Below are 23,438 nucleotides of genomic sequence, written 5' to 3' on the forward strand. Positions count from 1 at the left end.
AAATGGCCATAAATGAGCTTGTCCTGGCCATAACTATGTCATTCATTGTGAGATTTTAAAATCATTTGGCACATTTGTTCACCATCATGGGACGGTGTGTCGCACGAAAGAATCACGTCAATATCTCCAATGTCAAGGTCGCCACGACTAAAAATAGATTTTTTTTTAAAACAAACTTACAAAGGGGGTTAATTTTGTTTGTTCATTTCAAAAGTTCAGTTTGAGTTTTCTCCCTTTATCAGATTTTTTTTTCACAATGAAAACCTGGTTTTGTGACAATTTTGTCCCTTGTTCAAAGATAATTTTGGTGCCGCCTAAATTTAAGTCCAAAGAGTGCTGAAATTGTTCGCCAAATAGTACTCCTACTGTTTTGGTTGGAGAAATTTTGAATCCCCATTCAATTGCCCATTTCCATATGGAGTCTAAGCCTGCTTGAGCCCTCTTTTGCAGGCGTAACATGTTAGACCCCTTTAACCAAGTGCCTGAGTCATCGGCAAACTGGGAGATAACCATTCCTGAGTCTTTTACGGCTTCAGGTAGACTGTTTACGATGAGGGAGAACAGAGTTGGATATCTTGATGAAATCTGGGTTGAGATTGTAATTGGGTCATCTCGGGTCAAAAACTAGGTCACTAGGTCAAATAATAGAAAAACCTTGTGTAGACAATATAGGTCACATTTTTCAACCAATCTTTATGTCAGAATATTTATCTTTATGAAATCTGGGTTGGGATTGTATTTGGGTTATCTAGGGTAAAAAACTAGGTCACTAGGTCAAATCATGGAAAAACTTTGTGTAGACAATAGAGGTCATAGTTTTTATCTGATCTTAATGAAATATGGTCAGAATGTTTATCCTGATAACTGATTTTGAATCGTTACAGGGCTCCCGCTGCCGTTCGCCAAATTCGCCAATGGCGAAAATTTAGCAAATTCAGCGAATATAAAATAATCGTTTGGCGAAAAAGTTCGGCGAACAATTTTTTTTCCTGACAAACGCCGTCCCAGATAATAAACTCTTTCATCTGTAGCTTCAATACATCGCCGTGTTATTGACCCATACGCAGTAGGCATTAACACCGGTCAGAACCGGTCATCGAGACAAAGGAAAATGGCTGGTGGGAAAACAAAACAATGGTGTAATTGTACATCTTATCGGCTAAAATAAACAATTACATCTGATTAAAGATTGCTGCCAATTTCAATCAATTTGAGTAAAAGCCGTAAGCAGATTATCAACTTAGTCACACAATGAACGTAAGTAAAGAAGTTGATAAATGATTTTAATTTCGAGAAGTTCGTAATGTTTATAATGGTTAAAGGCTGAATGTGTTACAATTGTGAATGACGATAGATGAACGGGTATAAAACCCTTGACATTTTCAGCGAAGTGTCGGAAATTGCGACTGCCATTATGGCGACCATAGGCAATAAGCGTCCTTTGGACTCTGACGAAACTAATGACACCGTCTAAAAAAATTATAATCTGATAATAGATCATTTAAAGATGTTTGGCTTTCGTCATTCAAGAGGTTAGACTATAATGCAAAATAAACAAATGATGTATTGCAAAATATGCATACGGTTTCAAAAATCAAATTCATTCACTTTGGGTGTAGTATTTTGAAAAAGACAACACTTCAAAACACGAAAAATCAAAAGGTAATAAAAAAGAATGACAATCAATATTAAAATGAATATACATGAACAATTTTTATATTATTAATAATATATTTAAAAAAACAATAATATTTTGTTATGTTCATAGCAGAGATGTATAATAACAGTCGCCCGCTCGCAATGGCGACTGTATTTTAGCCTCGGGCGAATGGAATCTCCAAAATACTCGCCCGACCGGGCGACCGCATAACTAGATCAGCCAGTGCATTGATTAGGTAACAGGTGCTAGTCTGGATGTCATGTTAATAGACTGTGCGGTCATTTAATAACGATAGAAATGCTGCGCTTTATGTTGGAACTGTAACCAGTCTGCAGTGTGCATGGGGTAATGTTTATCAGGATACCATTAATACAATAGGGAATCCTCGGACAATTCCGCCATAACGGCGATCGTCTCTAGAGTGTATTTGGTGGAAGGATATGTCTAACGCCTCTAGGCGGAAGATATTACACCAAAAATATAGTTCGGGTTACACACCACTATATTTGCACTAAAATAAACGATAATATAGATATATAAGGACCAATATCTCTGAGGAGTAATATAATAGCATATTTAGTTATGTTATTGTTTAACATTAGCTGTCATTGCATACAAAATATTCAAATGTTAATAAAATGTTTAGAAAGCCAATTAGTTGTTACAACATCATTCAAACTTAAAAGAACCAGTATTTCTTAAATTATATTCATTGCAACATTGCTGATGTTCGGCAGAGCGACAAACTTTGAGATTTAATCCATATGTTTATGTTCTATACCATAAACAATCGTACAACACTGTACAGTGGTACAGAGAAAACTCTTCGGTGTAATATAAAAAATGGTAAACTCCACGTTGGTCCCAATGGCATTATAGTGACCAGCCAGGCAGTCACAAACTGTATATGAACCATAGCCATATGGCCCTCAGTGGGTCTTACAATTACCAGTATTGAGACACCTGAAAGTTTTCATGGAATGGAATGAGTGGGGAGCTTGATTGAATTTGAAAAACGATTCTTTCTGTACATTTGATGATGGCAACCATACAGTTCTTCTGGCAGATATTGTTTATATTTTAGCCTAGGCATTTTAATTCCAGATGTTGTTATCCCGGCCAGGCAACTAGCTTTTTAAATCCTTAAACAATCCAGTGCCATTAAAATTAGGGACAGTGTAACAATGTTCAGTTTGGTAATATTCATATATTAAGGCATAACTTTGCCCTTGGAAATGAAATCAATTCAGAATGGCCTCTCAAAATAAGACATACTGTATTGGAAATGTTAAAACTCAGCAGTGGTGATGATTCTTTCTGTACATTTGATGATGGCAACCATACAGTACTTCTGGCAGATATTGTTTATATTTTAGCCTAGGCATTTTAATTTTAGATGTTGTTATCCCGGCCAGGCAACTAGCTTTTTAAAGCCTTAAACAATCCAGTGCCATTAAAATTAGGGACAGAGTAACAATGTTCAGTTTGGTAATGTTCATATATTAAGGCATAACTTTGCATATGGAAATGAACTCAATTCAGAATGGCCTCTCAAAAATTTAATTTAATTTAAACAACAGTCATATATATATAACAAATCAATCGCATAAAACATTAATTTAAACAATATGACTGCTAGTAAAAAATTAAATTAGCATTCTCTTTTAATTTCATATTGTCTGTGAGAGCAGTTTTCACTTTCTTTTTAGATATTTATTCCTAATGATTTTAACATCAGCAGGTAGACAGTTCCAGTCTTTAATCGCTTGATACCTGTAATAAAAAGTAGTGCTGGTAAAACCATTCACTTGAGGTAAATAAAAGTTACCATTACTATGTCTACTGTTATGACCATGTATATCAGACACTAAACTAAAATATTATACATGTGAGAAGGACAGTTCTTGTTAACAATTTTATGAACATGGTTGAGTCTTAATTGCTTAACTTTATTTTGAACATTTAACCAACCAATACTACTAAAATCTTTAACTTTCAAAGATGTTCTAGAGTCATATCCATGAATAAATCTAACAACTTAACTCTGTACAACTTGTAATCTGTTTTTTAACTGTTTACTAATACCGTTGTACCATGAAGAGCTAGCATAGTAAAAATGGCATTGAAGCAAGGAGTTACATAACAATTTTCTAAATTCCATATTCAAACCGGGGTTTTGTCTATACATAAATCTTATTCTTGAGTTCACCTTTTTATGTGACATATTGTTTTTGCCCTGTCTGTTGGTTGGTTGGTCTATTGGTTGGTTGGTCTGTTGGTTGGTTTGCGCCAACTTTAACATTTTCAATAACTTTTGCAATATTGAAGATAGCAACTTGATATTTGGCATGCATATGTATCTCATGGAGCTGCACATTTTGAGTGGTGAAAGGTCAAGGTCATCCTTCAAGGTAAGAGGTCAAATATATGGGTCAAAATTGCTCATTTAATGTACACTTTTGCAGTTTTTCAATATTCAAGATAGCAACTTGATATTTGGCATGCATGTGTATCTCATGGAGCTGCACATTTTGAGTGGTGAAAGGGCAAGGTCATCCTTCAAGGTCAGAGGTCAAATATATGTGGCAAAAATCGCTCATTTTATGAGTTCTTTTGCAATATTGAAGATAGCAACTTGATATTTGGCATGCATGTGTATCTCATGGATCTGCACATTTTGAGTGGTCAAGGTCAAGGTCATCCTTCAAGGTAAGAGGTCAAATATATGTGGCCCAAATCGCTTATTTTATGAATACTATTGCAATATTGAAGATAGCAACTTGATATTTGGCATGCATGTGTATCTCATGGAGCTGCACATTTTGAGTGGTGAAAGGTCAAGGTCATCCTTCAAGGTAAGAGGTCAAATATATGTGGCCCAAATCACTTATTTTATGAATACTATTGCAATATTGAAGATAGCCACTTGATATTTGGCATGCATGTGTATCTCATGGAGCTGCACATTTTGAGTGGTGAAAGGTCAAGGTCATCCTTCAAGGTCAAACCTCATATAGGGGGACATTGTGTTTCACAAACACATCTTGTTAATAATATTATTAACAATAGATGTAGCAGAAAGATCATTGTCCAATATTGAACCAATGTATTTAACAGATGATTGAGAAACAAGAGTGTGATCATTACATTTTACATTAAAGTTATAAAGTTTAGATAATTTCCGTTTGGAACCACACTTTACATTCAGTTATTCCAAGGTGTAAAGACAGTTTGTTTTCCACTAACCATTTACTACAATTTCAAGTTCTTTACTCAAAACACTTACTGATGATACTAGGATCTTTGTGAGAATAAAGGATGGCACTGTCATCAGCATAAAGAATAATTAGTTTACATAAATAAAATAATAAAAAATCACTAATATCCTATATCAGTGTTAAGGCATTATGAAATGGATATGGGTGTGACAAGAACCCTACACATTTACATCACAGACCATCTGAGATCTACAATTACTGGATATAATATGTATTTTGAAAGTTAATATAAAGAGGGCAATACAAAAGAATGTACAAAAGTAGTAATAAAGACAAAACAGCCAGTTTACAATGTTAAGATCTATGCAGTTGTTGGCAATAAGAGAACAATTTCCATTCTTAACTTTGAATTTTGCAAGTGTAAATACATGTATGTTAATCAGAACACAAGAATTTGTTTCCCGGTCTATTTAAGCTATATAAGTGCCCAATGTTTACACTCAGTGAATTTGTTAAACAAACTTATATGTGCTTACAAAAATGAAATATTAAAAATCCTTTCAAGATCACATATCACCAGTAAGTATTTAAGGAACCTGGTGGTGGCAGTGCTCCAGCTAGGATTTGAAAAGGGCAGGGGGGCTTTTTTGTCAAAAGGGCACTTTTGACGCGCAGTATTTTGTCAAAAGGGCACTTTCGACGCGCAGTATTTTGTGAAAAGGGCACGTTTGAGCGTGCAGGTGTGTCTGGAATGCTTCCTATTGCATGTTAATTGATATGTTATAAATAATTGTATTATTCCCATTATTATTAAACCATTCAAATATAATGTCTACAATAAGGATTAAACTAATTACAATGAAATTTAAGAATTATCATATGTAAACAAAGAAAAAAAAAAATTTTTTTTTTTTGAAGGGGGGGGGGGCAGGGTGGAGGTTCGGGAGGGCAGGGCGCGGCGCCCTTCGATTTAGGCCTAGCTGGAGCACTGTGGTGGAAAGGTAATGGATCAGCCCTGTTTTAGCCTTAAGTGTAAATTGGTTATTCCAATACTGTGGAGACACCAATAACACCCATAAATCATTTAAGAATACGGTTTTGTTTATGCCCCCGGTAGGGTGACATAGTTTTTTAACTATCCGTCTGTCTGTCTGTCTGTCCAAAAACTTTAACATTTTCCATAACTTTTGCAATATTGAAGATAGCAACTTGATATATGGCATGCATGTGTATCTCATGGAGCTGCACATTTTGAGTACTGAAAGGTCAAGGTCATCCTTAAAGGTCAAAAATATGGCTTCAAAGTGGCACAATAGGGTGCATTGTGTTTCTGACAAACACATCTCTTGTTTTTAAATGAAAAACCACAGACATTTTTGGAGTTTGCCTTATATTAGGCATTGTGTATACATTTTAAAGCCCCATTTCTCCACACTATGAAACAACTTTTTTAAAAGGCACCAACAAATGCTACTCCATCCCCTTTGCACGATAAACAAAGAATCAGTTTTTTATAAGAATATTTCAAAATTGGCAAAAGTCAGGGGCAATACTGTCAAAATGCTCTTTAACAACTCTGGTGACATGCGGCTGTAGTATATTTTCTCTGTAAATTTACAGCGAAACACGTGCTATCATCATCATAAATGTATAGCTTAGAATTCATTTTATACTACATGTATATAAATATGTAATGAGGTCTTATTTATACAAATTAACCTGGATGATTATGAAAAACACCATCGCCCTGTAAAGAGCATTTGTTCACCAGTAACATTATGTCCAGTAAATTGTAAGCAACAAACATGAAAAATTCAGTTACCCAGTCGTGTTTTTTAAGAGTTCAACTATGCTTTAGTAATAATGCATCAATGTTGATTCTATAGAAAAAGAGTAATGCCTAAACTGTTCTGCTGTCCAGAAGCAAGTGCGTCAAGCACAAGCTTTTTAACATTTATAGTTTTAGTTACTTAAAAATCTAAAATGAATGTCCATTCTAAGTTTGCTGTTGTATTCTTCCCTCAAATTATACATGTTTCTTGCATAATTGAATGTTCATGTCCATGGATCACAATGTATATAGAAACAAACATTATTTTGAATAATTATTTACAGTCATTTATTTAATATTAGGTTAATTTTGGGATACACTAAAGCAAATATTAACATTTGTCTCAAAATAAATCATCCTCTGAAGCCCCTGATGGGATTCAAACCCATACCTCTTTCCTCTGGAGAGGAAAGTATTCTATCTTAAAATACAAGGGCATGTAAGAGGAAAACTAGCAATTTCAAAGGGGCCTTTTCACAGATTTAGACATGTATTGAAGTTTGTTATTAAATACTTTAAATTGATTAATAAACGTTAGCAGAAAATACCTCAATAAAAAAAAAAAAATTAAAAAAAAGAAAGGAAGTCTTCCTTAACTGGGCTTGATCCACTGACCCTTGGAGTAAAGGTCAAGTGCTTAAACCAATGGGCCATCAGTGTTCCCATATAGTCAGTGGTTTATTTTATACTTTATATAAGCAATCCTTGTAATGTCTCAAAATCTAACTATAACAGAAGAACTCTCCAAATTATTTTTATGCCCCCCTTCAAAGAAGAGTGGGTATATTGCTTTGCTCATGTCTGTCGGTCGGTCTGTCGGTATGTCGGTCTGTCGGTCAGTCGGTCCGTCCACCAGGTGGTTGTCAGACGATAACTCAAGAACGCTTGGGCCTAGGATCATGAAACTTCATAGGTACATTGACCATGACTCGCAGATGACCCCTTTTGATTTTGAGGTCACTAGGTCAAAGGTCAAGGTCACGGTGACCCAAAATAGTAAAATGGTTTTTGAATGATAACTCAAGAACGCATACACCTAGGATCATGAAACTTCATGGGTAGATTGATCATGACTCGCAGATAACCCCTATTGATTTTGAGGTCACTAGGTCAAAGGTCAAGGTCACAGTGACCTGAAATAGTAAAATGGTTTCCGGATGATAACTCAAGAATGCATACGCCTAGGATCATGAAACTTCATGGGTAGATTGATCATGGCTCGCAGATGACCCCTATTGATTTTGAGGTCACTAGGTAAAAGGTCAAGGTCACGGTGACCCGAAATAGTAAAATGGTTTTCGGATGATAACTCAAGAACGCATATGCCTAGGATCATGAAACTTCACAGGTAGATTGATCATGGCTCGCAGATGACCCCCATTGATTTTGAGGTCACAAGGTCAAAGGTCAAGGTCACGGTGACCCGAAATAGTAAAATGATTTTCGGATGATAACTCAAGAACGCTTTTGCCTAGGATCATGACACTTCATAGGTACATTGATCGTGACTCACAGATGACCCCTATTGATTTTCAGGTCACTAGGTCAAAGGTCAAGGTCACAGTGACAAAAACGTATTCACACAATGGCTGCCACTACAACGGACAGCCCATATGGGGGGCATGCATGTTTTACAAACAGCCCTTGTTTTACATTAAATGCTATATTGATAAATGCAAACATTGGATCTAAAAAGCTGCAATAAAAAAAAAAAGAATAAAATTACATAAAAATATATAAGTAGCCCTCAAATGGGCTCGACCCCTGGAGTAAAAGTCTACCGTTCAGACCACTCGGACATCCATGCTCATACAAAGAGTGATGTTTTTCATACTGTATCAAGTTAATGTAAGCAATCCTCGTAGTGTCACAAAATATAACAGTCAATTAATTTTTAAATTAACTCAATAAAAATACTGGCATCTTTAAATTTTAACAAGTTTGTAAGTATGTTATGGGAATTGAAACAGACTAGCTAAAAAAACACACATTTTAATTGTCGTCGTCGAAACAAATCGACATTCGTAACTTTTTAGGAGCGAAAAATTGTAAGGATAATAAAGATAGTGATACACCAAAATCTGACCAAATAAACAAACGAAAGCTAGAACAAAGGAATTACGAGCAGTCAAAAAGAAAACGTCAGGTATACGTTTCAAACTAGATAGTTTTATTGAAAATAAAAGTGACAATGTTGACTTACCGAATTTAATATTTGGTCAATGTTGGATAATATGTTAGACTGGTATATTTAATAGGCACATTACTGAAAGACTGACAAATGCCTTAATATGTTTCTAATTCCAACCCTATTTGCTTCATCGTAAATGGTATATCATTCTTTTAATGGAATACAATCAATAAATTATTGGGTGGGCATTTATGAATGATAATAGGACAATGGGTAAATAAAAGGTGAACAATTTGGGTTTTTTTGGTCATATTGTTTACACAAGTCAACACATGGTTAATGTTTACAGACATAATAAGAATAGCTTGTCAAGTAAACAATTGTATTGTTTTTAACACAAATATTTATTATACATATTTGCAGTGAAAAATGCAGGGCGAATACAAAATCAGTATGGGCGACCTGCTTTTACTAGCTGGTGGCGCTGCAGAGTGAGTTGCTTTTAGCAAAATTTTACACCCCTGTATAGTAAATATATATTGACACTTTTCAAAATGAGCTTTTTGTTTTGAAATTAAGCATATTTAATTTTGTTTATTTCAGATCATAAAGAGGCCTCACAAGCTTGAAGTCTGAAAACATCAATGACCAATGCGCAGGCTGCAGCAATATCCAACCGTGAAGCAGCTGTAGTGTCGGCTATGACTAATGTGTACCGTACATTCGCGGCCATAAGTCTACCTCGGCCATAAGTCGAGGGGTATAATGTGGCTAGAAAAACTTGGTTTTTTGCCTTGACTCTGCCATAAGTCGGGGGGTAAATTTCCTCAATATCTCAGACATGTTTAAGTGACGTTTTAGTCATGGTTCTGAGGGCTTTTGCACTGGCAGTTGACATTTTTTGGGATATTAATAATAAGAATATATTTAAAACGAAACATTCAACGTTTCAATTATTTATTATCACGAAAAATATATTTTATTGTTCAAAATCATAATAACATATCATTGATTATTTCGAACTTAATATATATATTTCACAAATCAAAATTAGTTTCCCATTTAACGTAATAACTTTCAGCGTGTATTATGAGCAGATATTTTTGTATTCAAATATTAGTGCTATTGATGTGAAAATTCGTTAAAATCTTGAACGCAGAAATTCATTATATGGTCAAAATAATTGTAACTTGCTCTCAAATAATCAAAAACGCTTTCGCCATTTTGCATGAAACACGTGAATTTACCAACACTCGCATCGCTTGCTATTCGGCTGTTATATACATATTCGTAAATCACGAGATACCCGAGGAATATTTTCTGCATTCTGGAAAAACGTCTTATCTAATAATACTAAGCCGCTAATCGAAAGCAATTGTGTATTTAATATGTCCAATTACACTTTTGAATAATCCAGGGTGAGTGCGTTATATTATTATAATCAAACAATGAATGAAATCTTCACTCAAATAAGATCTATTTATTTACGAAACGATTATGCATAAATTGTGGGACAGTTGTGAATAAATCAACGATTAAACCACACCTTCATCCAATCAAAAAATATACCATGTGAAGTTGAACAATAGCGATTGGTTAAAGGCGTATCCAACGATAGAGTAATTATTTTTGATTGGTCAGAAGTAGTTTGTAGAAGAACCGTTGTGCATATCATTAACGGATAACTATTTTAGGCGTTACGCGATAAAGACAAATGATCAAAAGGATGCCAACACTACACTTTACACTTTGATCTTAGTCAAAAGGCTGAGAAGCGATAATTGGTGGCATAAAGACACCTGCACCTGTTGACAGTTTGTATTTAAACGGATTAACTTTAAATGGGTACAAGTGTCAGCAGTCGATTTTCTATTGTTCTTAGCAGACAACGGACGATGTATCAATAGACAAATTGCTATGTATAAATTTCGCCACTTTACCGTACGTCACAAATGTTAATATTTTTGAAGTTATTTTTACATGTTTTTATTTGGACTTATTATTACGAAGATTAATGAATTAAAAACCAATGTAAAAAATGCAGTATTTTGTTATCGGCGGACATTTAAGTAAAAGACGAGTCGGCCTTACCGTAAACAGTCATCATTCCTCCGCTTCGGAGATTTATTACTTTGAAAAAAAACGGCACAGAAATATGTTTTTTTTAGTACCTCATCCATAAGTCGAGTTGACTTTTAAAGTCAATTTTGGGAGCGTTTTTAGGTCGACTTATGGCCGCAAATTTACGGTACTTTGCTGCACAACATACTCTCGCATCATCGCTGGTTCCAGACCTGAACAGATTGTGTGTCTTGCAGGTAAAAAAAAAAAAAAAACATCTTTAAAACAAATTTGATTTGTTTTAAATTGATTGATAAAATTTGATTTTGTTTAAGTTTGCTACAAATATTGAGCAAAATATACTTGAAATCATAAATTATATTTTCAGGATGCAAATTTGTATTAATATATTTTCAGGGTGCAACCCAGCTCAATGACCTTTGAGTTGACAGTGTGACAAATGAACACAGCTCCAGTGTGTCGGAATTTCAAAACTGTATGGCAGACGTTCTGAGGAGTGATCTTCTCCAGAAGATACAGACATCATGCAAGTACAGTATCATGATTGATGAGAGTACAGACATTTCAGTGAAGCAACATTTAGAGACCTATGTTAGACTTTTGTTAACTGATGAGTTTGGAATGGCTTTGCCACATACTTACTTTTTAGGTGTGGCTGAACTTCAAAGAGCAAATGCAGAGAGCATATATGAGAATGTAGTTAATTTGCTTGGTAGAAAGGAAATTGACATTCAACATCTCTCAGAAATTCTATTAAAATAGAAAACTTGGAGAACTTGTTGATTTTGTCCATAGACAGCCCACCAATCGAAAAGTTTGATTTCAAACGTGCTTTCAAGATTTGGGCTGGATTGAAGTTGAGGCAGAATATGGCCTTCTGCTAAAATGTATGTTCAGGATATCATGTGCTCATGTAATGTAAATTTATTATGTGCTTATTTTATGAACATGTGCTTGAGTTATGATGTGTGTATATCTATAAATGTTTTGTTGTACTGTTTTATTTTTGTTATGCACACATGATGTGGATTATGGCCTTGTGCTAAAATGTATGTTCAGGATATCATGTGCTGATGTAATGTAAATTTATCATATGCTTATTTTATGAACATGTGCTTGAATGAGTTATGATGTATGTACCATATAAATGGTTTGTTGTAAACTGTTTTTGTTATGCACACATGATGATTATAGTAATAAACATATTAAAGCTTTGTTTTGTAGTTTCTTCTTTTACACCCCTTAGCCTAGACTTACAACAGGTGGTTCCTAATGCTTTGCTAAAACTTTGGCAACAGTTTCTTAAATTTGGCTACAAAAATGACATTTGGCTAAAATGTTGGCTATATAAATTTTTGGGCCAGGGGCAGCCCTGATCGTATATGGGTCATCTTGGGTCAAAAAGTAGGTCACCGAGCCAATGCTAGTAAAACCTTGTGTAGATGAAAGAGATCACAGTTTTCATCACGTCTTAATGAAATTTTGTCACAATGTATTAATTAATGAAATCTGGCTTGGGATTGTATATGGGCTGATAGAATTTAAGTTGATGTGGCAAGGCTAGTCAGGTGAGCGATTCAGGGCCATCATGGCCCTCTTGTTTAATTAAAGTTGCTATGGCAGGCAATCACTGGAGTGATGCTGCAATCTTAATTTTATTATTTTACGTAAATGAACTTCACTATTTACAAACATCTAAGTTAATCAAATATGACCTAATACAAAATTACATCAGAAAAAGAAATCACAGACTTGTATCAAACTCATGACTAAGTAGCGGCATGAGCATTTAATGATTTAATATTGAATTGACCAACTGCACTATCATGCTTGGTAAATAACCCTTTCGTGACATATGGATATGTATATATTTCTATATATGGATATATAGAATGCTCACAATAATGATGTTAAAATATAAAATATAAAAAAGCCAAACAACAAGACCCCATATTATAAACTGATCTTTTATCTCAAAATATATAAATTCTTGTATTATTATATAATTATATCCTGTTATATCGGTTATTATGTGCCATCATGATATTTTTGAAGAAGTTGCCCCTTTAGGGCCATTTTAAAAATGACATAGGCCTTTTAAACTTTAGGTATATCACTGTCAATAAAGACTACCGGGTAAGCGATTGTTGGTTTGTGAAATGAGAAATATGAAAAAAAAAGAATTGATCAAATGGGTGTGGTTGTTTTACTTAATGTGTTTAATTATTTGGTATAAACATGCAGATAATCTGAGTGGTATTCTGGAACTATGGATTCTGATAAGCATGTAACTGACGTTACACACATACATCTCAATATATTTTCCATTTAATTGCAGGATTTACTGCTTTGGAGGATTCGGTCCAAAAGTTGGTCAACATCTCATATCAAGTTTGCCCTCTGGTTTTGTACCTGGAGATGAAAATGTAAATATTGAGTAATAGCAGTACATCTATTTACACTTACAAAAACTATTTCAGAATAAAGGATGTAATGTGTTACAGATTCTGGTAAAGACACTAAAATAATAACTAATTTGTTTAAAAAAAGATCTAGTCATGACTTCAGTTTTAATTCACCAGGATTTGAGAGAATATCTTCTTTGATTATAACTGATTATAATTGATAATAATTGGCAATAGCCACAGATGAATGGATTAACTACTTAACATTTTTAAATTAAAATAGAAAGCAATAGTATGCATCAGCCCTGTGTAAGCATGTGTTCATGCAGTAGCAGACATTGAATAGACATTTTGCTTTTACAATGTACCATGTTATTTATGTGTGTATGTTTATATGGTTGTCTCAAAACACAGGGGACATCATTCAGGGGTTGGAACAACCACTTGATGGTCTACGATACAGTCACAAACACTTGGAGTAGTCCACTGTGCAAGGTACTCAACTAATCAGGGGCAAAGCTTGGTTTGCATACAAATGTAAGATGAATGTACGGGATTGTGATGGATTGGAGTGTTTGGGGGTTTGTTTCGGTAGGAATTTGTGATTTGTGATAGATGGGAATGTTTGAGGGTTAGGATGGATGGGATTGTAAGGGGGTTTGTATGGATGGGGATATTAGATTGTGGGATGGATGGGAATGTAAGGGGTTTTGTATGGATGGGAATGTCATGGGGATGGGAATGTAAGATTGTTGGATGGGTGTGATTGTTAGGGGGTTGGGATGTATGGAAATGTTATGGTTTGGTATGGATGGGAATGTAAGATTGTGGGATTAATAGGAATGTTAGGGGGTTGGGAATGATGTGAATGCCATGGTGTGGTATGGATGGGAATGTAAGATTGTGGGATGGATGAAATGTTATGGGATTGGGATGGATGGGAATATTATGGGGTTGTTATACATGGGAATGTTAGAGATTGGGATGGATTCAAATGTTAGGGATTTGTAATGGATGGGGATGTTAGATTGGGGGATGGATGGGAATGTTAGGGGTTTGAGGGGGATGGGAGTGTTACTTGGTTGGGATGGATGGGAATGTTTAGGGTTGGGATGGATGGGAATGTTAGGGGTTTGAGAGGGATAGGAATGTTAGAAGTTTGAGAGGGTTGAGAATGTAAGGGGTTTGAGAGGGATGGAAATGTAAGGGGTTTGAGAGGGATGGGAATGTTAGGGGGTTGAGAGGGATGGGAATGTTAGGGGATTGGGATGGATGGGAATGTTAGGGGGTTGGGATGGATGGGAATGTTAGGGGGTTGGGATGGATGGGAATGTTAGGGGGTTGGGATGGATGGGAATGTTAGGGGTGGGATTATGGAAATGTTAGGGGTTTGAGAGGGATGGGAATGTAAGGGGTTTGAGAGGGATGGGAATGTTAGGGGTTTGAGAGGGATGGGAATGTAAGGGGTTTGAAAGGGATGGGAATTCTAGGCGTTTGAGAGGGATGGGAATGTAAGTAGGTTGGGATGGATGGGAATGTCATGGGGATGGGAAGGTTATATTGTGGGATGGATGGGAATGTTAGGGGTTGGGATGGATGGGAATGTTAGGGGGTTTGGATTGATGGTAATGTTAGAGGTTTGAGAGGGATGGGAATGTAAGGGATGGGATTATAGGAACGTTAGGGGATTGGGATTATGGGAATGTTAAGGAGTTGGGATGGATGGAAATATTACATTGTGCAATGAATGGAAATGTTAGAGGGTTGGGAGGGATGGAAATGTTAGTTGGTTGCTACAGATGGGAAACTTAGAAGGGGATGGGGAAGATGGGAATTTAAGGGGGCTGGTATGGATGGCAATGTAAGCAGGTTAGCCTGGATGGGAATGTTATATTATGAGATAGATGGGAATGTAAGAGGGTTGGGATGGATGGGAATATTAGATTGTGTGATGAATGGAAATGTGGAGGGTTGGGAGGGATGGAAATGTTAGTTTCTATGCTATGGTTGCTATGGGCTGGAACGTTGGGGAGAGGGGTGGATGGGATGTTAGGGGTTATGGGTGGTATTGACGGGAATGTTAGAATTTGGGATTGATGGAACTGTTAGATTGTGGGATGGATGGAAATAATAGGGGTTTGTGATGCGTGGGAATGTAAGGGTGTAGGATGGATGGAAATAAAAGGGTTACAGAAAAGTTGGAAATTTTAGGGTGTTAGGATGGATCAGATTGTTAGGGGGTTGGCATGGATGGGGATATTAGATTGTGGGATGGATGGGAATGTTATGGGTTTGGTGTGGATGGGGATGGAAAGGTAATATTGTGGGATGGGTGTGAATGTTAGGGGGTTGGGATGTATGGAAATGTTAGGGTTTGGTATGGATGGGAATGTAAGATTGTGGGATTAATGTGATTGTTAGGGTATTGGGAAGAATGTGAATGCCAGGGTGTGGTATGGATGGGCATGTAAGATTGTGGGATGGATGGGAATGTTTTGGGGTTGGGATGGATGGGAATATTATGTGGTTGTTATAGATGAGAATGTTAGGGATTTGTTATGAATGGGGATGTAAGATTGTGGGATGGATGGGAATGTTAGGGGTTTGAGAGGAATGGGAATGTTAGGGGTTGGGATGGATGGGACTATTGCATTGTGCAATGAATGGAAATAATTGAGGGTTGGGAGGGATGGAAATGTCAGTGGGTTGCTATGGATGGGAATCATAGAAGGGTGTGAGGTGGATGGGTATGTTAGGGGGTTGGCATGGATGGGAATTTCAGGGGGGTGGGAGGGATGTGAATGTTAGGGGGTAGAAGGATTGGAATATAATTGGGTAGGGATGGTTGGAAATGTCATGGGGTTGGGATGAATGGGAATGCCATGTAGATGTGAACATTAGATTGTGGGATGGATGGGAATGTTAGGGGTTTAGGATGGATGGGAATGTTAGATTGTGGGATGAATGAGAATGTTAGGGGGTTGAGATGGATGGGAATATAAGGGTGTTGTGATTTATTGGAATGTACGGAGTTTGGTATTGATTGGAATGTAAGAGGTTTGTGTTGGATGGGAATGTAAGGGGTTTAGTATGGATGGGAATGATAGGGTTAGGGATTGTTAGAAATGTTAGATAGTGGGATGGAGTGGAATGTTAGGGGGTTGGGATGGATTGGAATGTTAGGGTGTTACGATGGATGGGAATGCTGGGTGGTTTTGATGATTGGGTGGTTTTGATGTATGGGATTGTAAGTGGTGTAGTATGTATGAAAATGATATGGGTTTTGGATGGTTGGAAATGTTAGATTGTAGGATGGATTGGAATATTAGGGGGTAGTGATGGATTGGAATGTTAGGGGTTTGTGGTGGATTTGAATGTTAGCGGGTTGGATGGGTGGGAATGATAGGGGTTGGAAATGTAAGATTAGTGTTAAGGGGTATGGATGAATGCGAATGTTAGGGGTAAGGATGGGTGGGATTGTTAGGGGGTTGGGAAGGATGAGAATGTTAGGGAGTGGTATGGATGGGGATGTAAGGGGGTTGGAAATGTTAGGGGATAGGGATGGATGGGGATGTAAGGGGGGTTGGGATGGATGGGAATGTTAAGGGGTTGGAAATGTTAGTGGGTTGGGATGGATGGGAATGTTAGAGGGTGGGATGGATGGGGATGTTAGGGGGTTGGAAATGTTAGGGGGTTGGGATGGATGGGAATGTTAGGGGGTTGGGATGGATGGGGATGTTAGGTGGTTGGAAATGTTAGGGGGTTATGATGGATGGGAATGTTAGGGGGTTGGGATGGATGGGGATGTTAGGGGGTTGGAAATGTTAGGGGGTTGGAATGGATGGGAATGTTAGGGGGTTGGGATGGATGGGAATGTTAGGGGGTTGGGATGGATGGGATTGTTAGGGGTTTGGGATGGATGTGAATGTTAGGGGGTTGGGATGGATGGGGATGGGAACAGTTACTAGCAATTTTCAAAATTTTCTTAATTTGCTGATTTGACTTCATGAAAAAGTCAAGAAAGATTTTGGGGAAGGCATACATCTCTTTTTCTGACTTTGTTTGTTCAGGGCACTCCTCCATGTGCCAGGGCTGCTCATGCAGCGATCAGGGTCAGAGGTCAAGCATACATATTTGGTGGTCGTCATAAAAACCAGAGATTGAATGACCTTCACTGCCTTGACCTTGTGAAAATGGAATGGTCTGGAGAGTAAGTTAAGCTTTGTTTTGAATATATGATTTTGTTGTTGTGTTTGTTAATTTAGTTTTAAAAAAACTTCCAACTCAAATTTTACTGTCAGGCATTTTTTTCTGAAATTTATGAAAAATTCATGATTTGTTATTTTAAGGTAACTTCCTTCAAAAGATGGCTGCAAGAAGTTATGAAAGCCATCAGATACTGTATATTTAAAAAAAAGAAATCCCCAGTTATTCATGGACTTTTTATGTCCCCCACTATAGTAGTGGGGGACATATTGTTTTTGCCCTGTCTGTTGGTCTGTTGGTTGGTTGGTCTGTTGGTTGGTTGGTTGGTTTGCGCCAACTTTAACATTTGCAATAACTTTTGCAATTTTGAAGATAGCAACTTGATATTTGGCATGCATATGATTCTCATGGAGCTGCACATTTTGAGTGGTGAAAGGTCAAGGTCATCCTTCAAGGTCAAAGGTCAAATATATGGGTCAAAATCGCTCATTTAATGTACACTTTTGCAGTATTTCAATATTCAAGATAGCAACTTGATATTTGGCATGCATGTGTATCTCATGGAGCTGCACATTTTGAGTGGTGAAAGGGCAAGGTCAAGGTTATCCTTCAAGGTCAGAAGTCAAATATATGTGGCCAAAATCGCTCATTTTATGAGTACTTTTGCAATATTGAAGATAGCATTTTGATATTTGGCATGCATGTGTATCTCATGGAGCTGTTATTTTGAGTGGTGAAAGGTCAAGGTCATCCTTCAAAGTCAGAGGTCAAATATATGTGGCCCAAATCGCTAATTTTATGAATACTTTTGCAATATTGAAGATAGCAACTTGATATTTGGCATGCATGTGTATCTTATGGAGCTGCACATTTTTAGTGGTGAAAGGTCAAGGTCAAGGTCATCCTTCAAGGTCAAATATATGGGTCAAAATTGCTCATGTAATAACACTTCTGCAATATTGAAGCTAGCAATTTTATATTTGAAATGCATGTGTATCTCATGGAGCTGCACATTTTGAGTGGTGAAGGGTCAAGGTCATCCTACAAGGTCAAACGTCATATAGGGGGACATTGTGTTTCACAAACACATCTTGTTTTATTAATGTGTATGTCATAAGAAAAATTGTTATATCTTCATGGTACTTTGCCGAAAATATAACACAATGTGAATGTCACTCCGTCTCCCAGATCTTAACCCTTTTCCACTCAGTAGCGACGTGAAAATTGCCTTTGCAACCAGCATAAAACCAGAACAGCCTGCGAGTAACTCGCAGTCTGTGCAGGTTTTATGCTGTTTGTTGCTCATCGGTAACTAAAGGGTTGGAAATGAAACCTTTAAAACTTGAATCTAGTAAGAAAGATTTTTAATTAAATTTCAATTTTGGACTACAAATGCGTCAAAATACAAATCTATGTGGTAAAGGGTTAACTCTTTCAGTGCTGGAACCGAATTTTGAAGGCCTTTGCAAACTGTTTGGATCCAGATGAGACGCCACAGAATGTGGTGTCTCATCAGGATCCAAACTGTTTGCTATTCTGATAGTATTCTTTGAAAAAAACACGAAGAAAATGCTGATTTTAGAAATTCAGCAGATGACATTTTAGCAGACGACAAATTTCCCAGCATGCAAAGGGTTAAAGATCTGTGTTATGTGTGTATAACAATAGTGGTATGTCCTAGGTTGTATGTGGAGGGTGCAAGTCCTTGTGGGAGATCATGGCACACATTCACAGCCGTCAGTGACACACAGGCATTTCTATATGGTGGATACTCCAACGCACGGGAACCTCTAGGTTGGAACTGTATTTAAAGTATTATTGTATTTATAGGAGCATTTTATTGTTTTATATACATGTACTCTGTGAGGTAAGCCATGTTTTATGTTTATAAAGGATGGCCTTCCTTGTTCTTGTTTAACCATACTGGTGCCATCTTATCAAACATCATATATTTAATTTAGTAAACAATTTCAAGAAGTAGACATGCATAACACCAGCATTTCAGATTACTGGAGGGTAATAACTGTAATATTTGTTTTGGTGTCTTTCTCATGACCAAATTAAGTAATTACTTTAATTTATTGTATGATCTTTGATGAGAAAGAACCCTGGTGCTGATGTGAGTATACGAGTTCTACATACAAATAAATCTACATGTATTCACCATGCAGTGTGTTTTTTCATTCAAAATCGGGTCCGGTAATTGGCCCCATTTCTAATGGAAAAAAGTATATATTTTTCCCAAATGGGAGCTAACAATTCCCTATGGAAGGTTTCGAAAAATAAAATATAATTTTAGATCTCAATATTTTGTTCTTCATCCATCCATATAAGTTCAACCTAAGTAAATATAATACTGAAAACACTTGTTTCCATTTTGAAGCATTTTTTAGCAAAACAACTCTAATCTCCCAATTTTAGTCAAAATGACGCAAATTTTCACAATCTAAAGGGACCCAGCCCCATTCACAAAATGGTGAAAAAAACACTGCCGTGTGAATTAATACATTTAGTAGTAATTTAGTGGATTTCATAGTTGCCTTTGCTATTATTAGGGTCCATTGTCACTCCTGTAACAAAGCTTTAGTTGTTTGGGAGGAAACTTATGCTATATACCACCCACACAAGGAAGTTGTAAGGGGGGATGTACTGGTTTCAGGTTGTCCTTTTTTGTGCACCTGACAACTTTCGAACATCTGATTTCTTGTCCAGATCATATCTTAAAAAACTATTACAGGTATTAACTTGAAACTTGGTATGAAGGTAAATCTCATTAAGGTGGTCTGTGGTGCACTAGAACTTTAAATTAAACTAATGCTCCCCTATTTTTGTCCCCTACCGGTTTCACCGGAGGGGACTTATGGTTTGCGCTCTGTCTGTCTGTCTGTCAGTCCGTCAGTCAGTCACACTTTTCTGGATCCTGCGATAACTTTGATAGTTCTTAATATTTTTTCATGAAACTTGAAACATGGATAGATGGCAATATGGACATTATGCACGTCATTTCATTTTGTTCTTACGTCAAAAATTCTGGTCGCTATGGCAACAAATAGACTAAAAATACTGCTGAAAATGGTGGTTTTCTGGATCCTGCGATAACTTTAAAAGTTCTTAATATTTTTTCATGAAACTTGAAACATGGATAGATGGAAAAATATGGACATTACGCACGTCATTTTATTTTGTTCCTACGTCAAAAATTCTGGTTGCTATGGCAACAACAAAAAATCGAATCTGAAAATGGTGGAATTTCTGACAATGGTGGAGCCGGTAGGGGACTATATTGTTTGGCAATAGTCTTGTTAAAGTTATTTCCTCTTGAAAATTAAAAGAGGTATTAACTGGAAACTTCATCAGTTGGAAGACTTTATTGAGCTGCTCTGCAATGTTCAAAAACACATTTTTGTACTTAAACTTCATCCGGAGCATATCTGGAAATCTAGGAAGGAAGATCTCAAGGGTGTGTGAATTTCTCAAGAATCATATATCTTGCTCCCCTATAAGATTTTAAGTTTAACTTGAAACTTCATTGGAAGCTAGAACTAATTATGGCAATTTGAAGTGGACACGTTTAAGCTCTCGATTGTTTTTCAGATTTTAATTTTGTCTTGAGGATATATTGAAATATTATAAGGTATGGTCTTGAAACCTAATAGGTAGGATATATCTTATTGATGGGATGTGCTTTGCATAAGGACCATTACTCATGATTTTGTATTTAAGAGCTTTTGCCCTTAGATAATTTATTATATATTGAATTTTGAATGGGCATATCTTGAAAACTTAAGGAGGCATAAACTTTATGAACATTTTATAGTTACTGATAGATAGATCACAATGAAGTACAGTGAATTGTAAATGTTCATGCTTACATTTTGTCCAGGGAGTTGCTCTACATTTATGAGAGGTACATGTATCAAAGCGTAACTTCATTGGTATGAAACTTAGATTGTTGTGAAACCACTTCTGTATGTGGGGGTATTTTAGGCATGACTGTTACAGTTCTACTTTATGTAATAAGTAAGTGATTAACTGTTTAAAATTATTGGTGAAAGAATTCCCAATATTTGTCTCTCTAGCCTGGGGCTAAAAGGGCTAGATTTAAAACACAAACAACACACAAAGCTGGGGGTAAAAGCAATGCTGACATTTTTGGATCAGTGTACATCTCTTTCCTTATTAAATATATTTTTTTGGAATGAAACTACTAATAGTGCGCAAATGTTTCAGCTTTGTGTGTACATTCCTCAAAATCACATACCATATCAATTATTTTTGTTTAAATGATACTACCTTGACATATGAAAATGAATCTCTGTCTGAAAGTGGCGAAACAGGGGTTTTCCAAGATTGATGCATAAAATGTGTAATAATTGTTTGTACCTATGAATAAGATGGATTTTACCGAAGATGTTCATATCCACACTACAGCTATTGAATAACCTTATTTCGCCAGGTGATGCGTGGCAGCTTCACATTGCTAGCAGGCAGTGGTCCCAGCTTACTGTGGACCTGAACTCTCCCAGACTCTGGCACACTTGCTGTTGTGTTGGGGACAGGGAACTACTCGTGTTCGGTGGATGTGCCAACGATATCCTCAACTACCAGGAGCGAAATGTTTGTATTTACTTCTAGAATTTAATTCTTCTTTGAGTTTTGCTATGATTGCATCAAATGTTGTTTTTCATGTTTGTTTAGTTATTATATCTGAATGTTTTCTATAATAATAATACTAATGTAAACAAAGTTCGAAGGGGTGCGGTATACTGAAGTCACTATGTTTGGTTGTCTTTCCAGCACATCTTTTCCTTCAAACATCTTCCTCAATGTGTGTGAATTTGAGATAACAAAAATGTACACTTACTATTCAGAAGGAGTAGAAGGGTGTGACATAATAATTGATCAGGTGCAAGAAAGCTGACTACATGTCGCAGCCATGTTCAATTTGTTAAGTTTTTTGAGTTTCAGATTTCCAAGAAACTTTATATACTTGATGAGCGTAATTTACAATTGACTTTGACAAAATATGGTTTTTGCTTTAATAAAAATGGCAGACTTCTTATGTACTTAAAAAAGGTTCGCCTAATGACCATCTTTGGTGACAGTAAGTTGTTTGATTTACTGCTTCAATTTTGTTAAATCTATATGACATGCTTCAATGATCTCTCTGATCTTTCACTCAATAATATTCTCCATTAACAAATAATTTGTAAACAGGTTTTCAAACAAGGTGAAAGCCCTTTGGCGGTCACCGGTGGGGTGGGGGTGGGGGGCGGCAGGCAGTGTCAATGGTGGTTTCCTGTCTAATCTTAATGAAAATTTTGATATAGCAAGTTGACCTTACTTAGGATTGTATTTGGGGCTTGTTGCATCAGAGCCTAGGTAACTGTTACTAAAAGTATAAAACAAAAGTATATAATTTGAAAGGATGGAGATATATTACTGAAATTGTGTGTGTGTGTAACTTTCATGAAGTCATAGCATGGGATTGCATTTGGGGCCAGTCAAGGTCTGTGTTACTTAAAATAGAAAATCAGCAAACAGGTTGTTTCCAGTCAATAACTTGTATCTGCCTTTGATGAAACTTAAAATATAGCAAGCTTGCATGGAGATCTACATGTAGCCAAGACTTGTCTATTGGGCTATTTTAGATAATGGTTCAGGTTCCTACAAATAGAAATTTGATGTTCAGTGAATAATTTGAGTTTTGATGGAGGAATAGCGTTGACACTTTGTGTGTAGGTTGCTTATATGAAGAACTAGCATGGGAGTTCATTTATGGTTAGCTGGGGTAAGATTATTGTAAGTAAAAATAGAAAAAAAAAGATTTCTAGATTGTAACTTTAATATTGTGCTAATTTTTTTTTGTATTGGTTAATTACATGTATAGGTAGCTTGTGATTAT

At 36.4% G+C, this 23,438-nt stretch overlaps 3 protein-coding genes across 3 annotated transcripts in view; 2 read left to right on the forward strand and 1 right to left on the reverse strand.

Moving 5' to 3' along the window:
* LOC127871754 (uncharacterized) overlaps positions 1–23,438 on the reverse strand; it is a 343,111-nt gene that overhangs the window by 169,914 nt on the left and 149,759 nt on the right. The window lies entirely within an intron of this gene.
* The window catches only part of LOC127871750 (tRNA (adenine(58)-N(1))-methyltransferase non-catalytic subunit TRM6-like), a 188,969-nt gene that overhangs the window by 139,986 nt on the left and 25,545 nt on the right, over positions 1–23,438 (forward strand). The gene's annotated exons all lie outside the window — the stretch shown is intronic.
* LOC127871753 (kelch domain-containing protein 2-like) overlaps positions 1–23,438 on the forward strand; it is a 36,742-nt gene that overhangs the window by 7,140 nt on the left and 6,164 nt on the right. Inside the window, exons 4-8 of the mRNA XM_052414921.1 lie at positions 13,261–13,348; positions 13,742–13,822; positions 17,398–17,537; positions 19,215–19,327; positions 21,990–22,150. Of these exons, the coding sequence (XP_052270881.1) occupies positions 13,261–13,348; positions 13,742–13,822; positions 17,398–17,537; positions 19,215–19,327; positions 21,990–22,150 (583 nt within the window). The remainder of the gene's footprint in view (positions 1–13,260; positions 13,349–13,741; positions 13,823–17,397; positions 17,538–19,214; positions 19,328–21,989; positions 22,151–23,438) is intronic.

The sequence above is a fragment of the Dreissena polymorpha genome, chromosome 3 (genome assembly GCF_020536995.1).
Source record: "Dreissena polymorpha isolate Duluth1 chromosome 3, UMN_Dpol_1.0, whole genome shotgun sequence".
NCBI lineage: Eukaryota > Metazoa > Mollusca > Bivalvia > Myida > Dreissenidae > Dreissena > Dreissena polymorpha.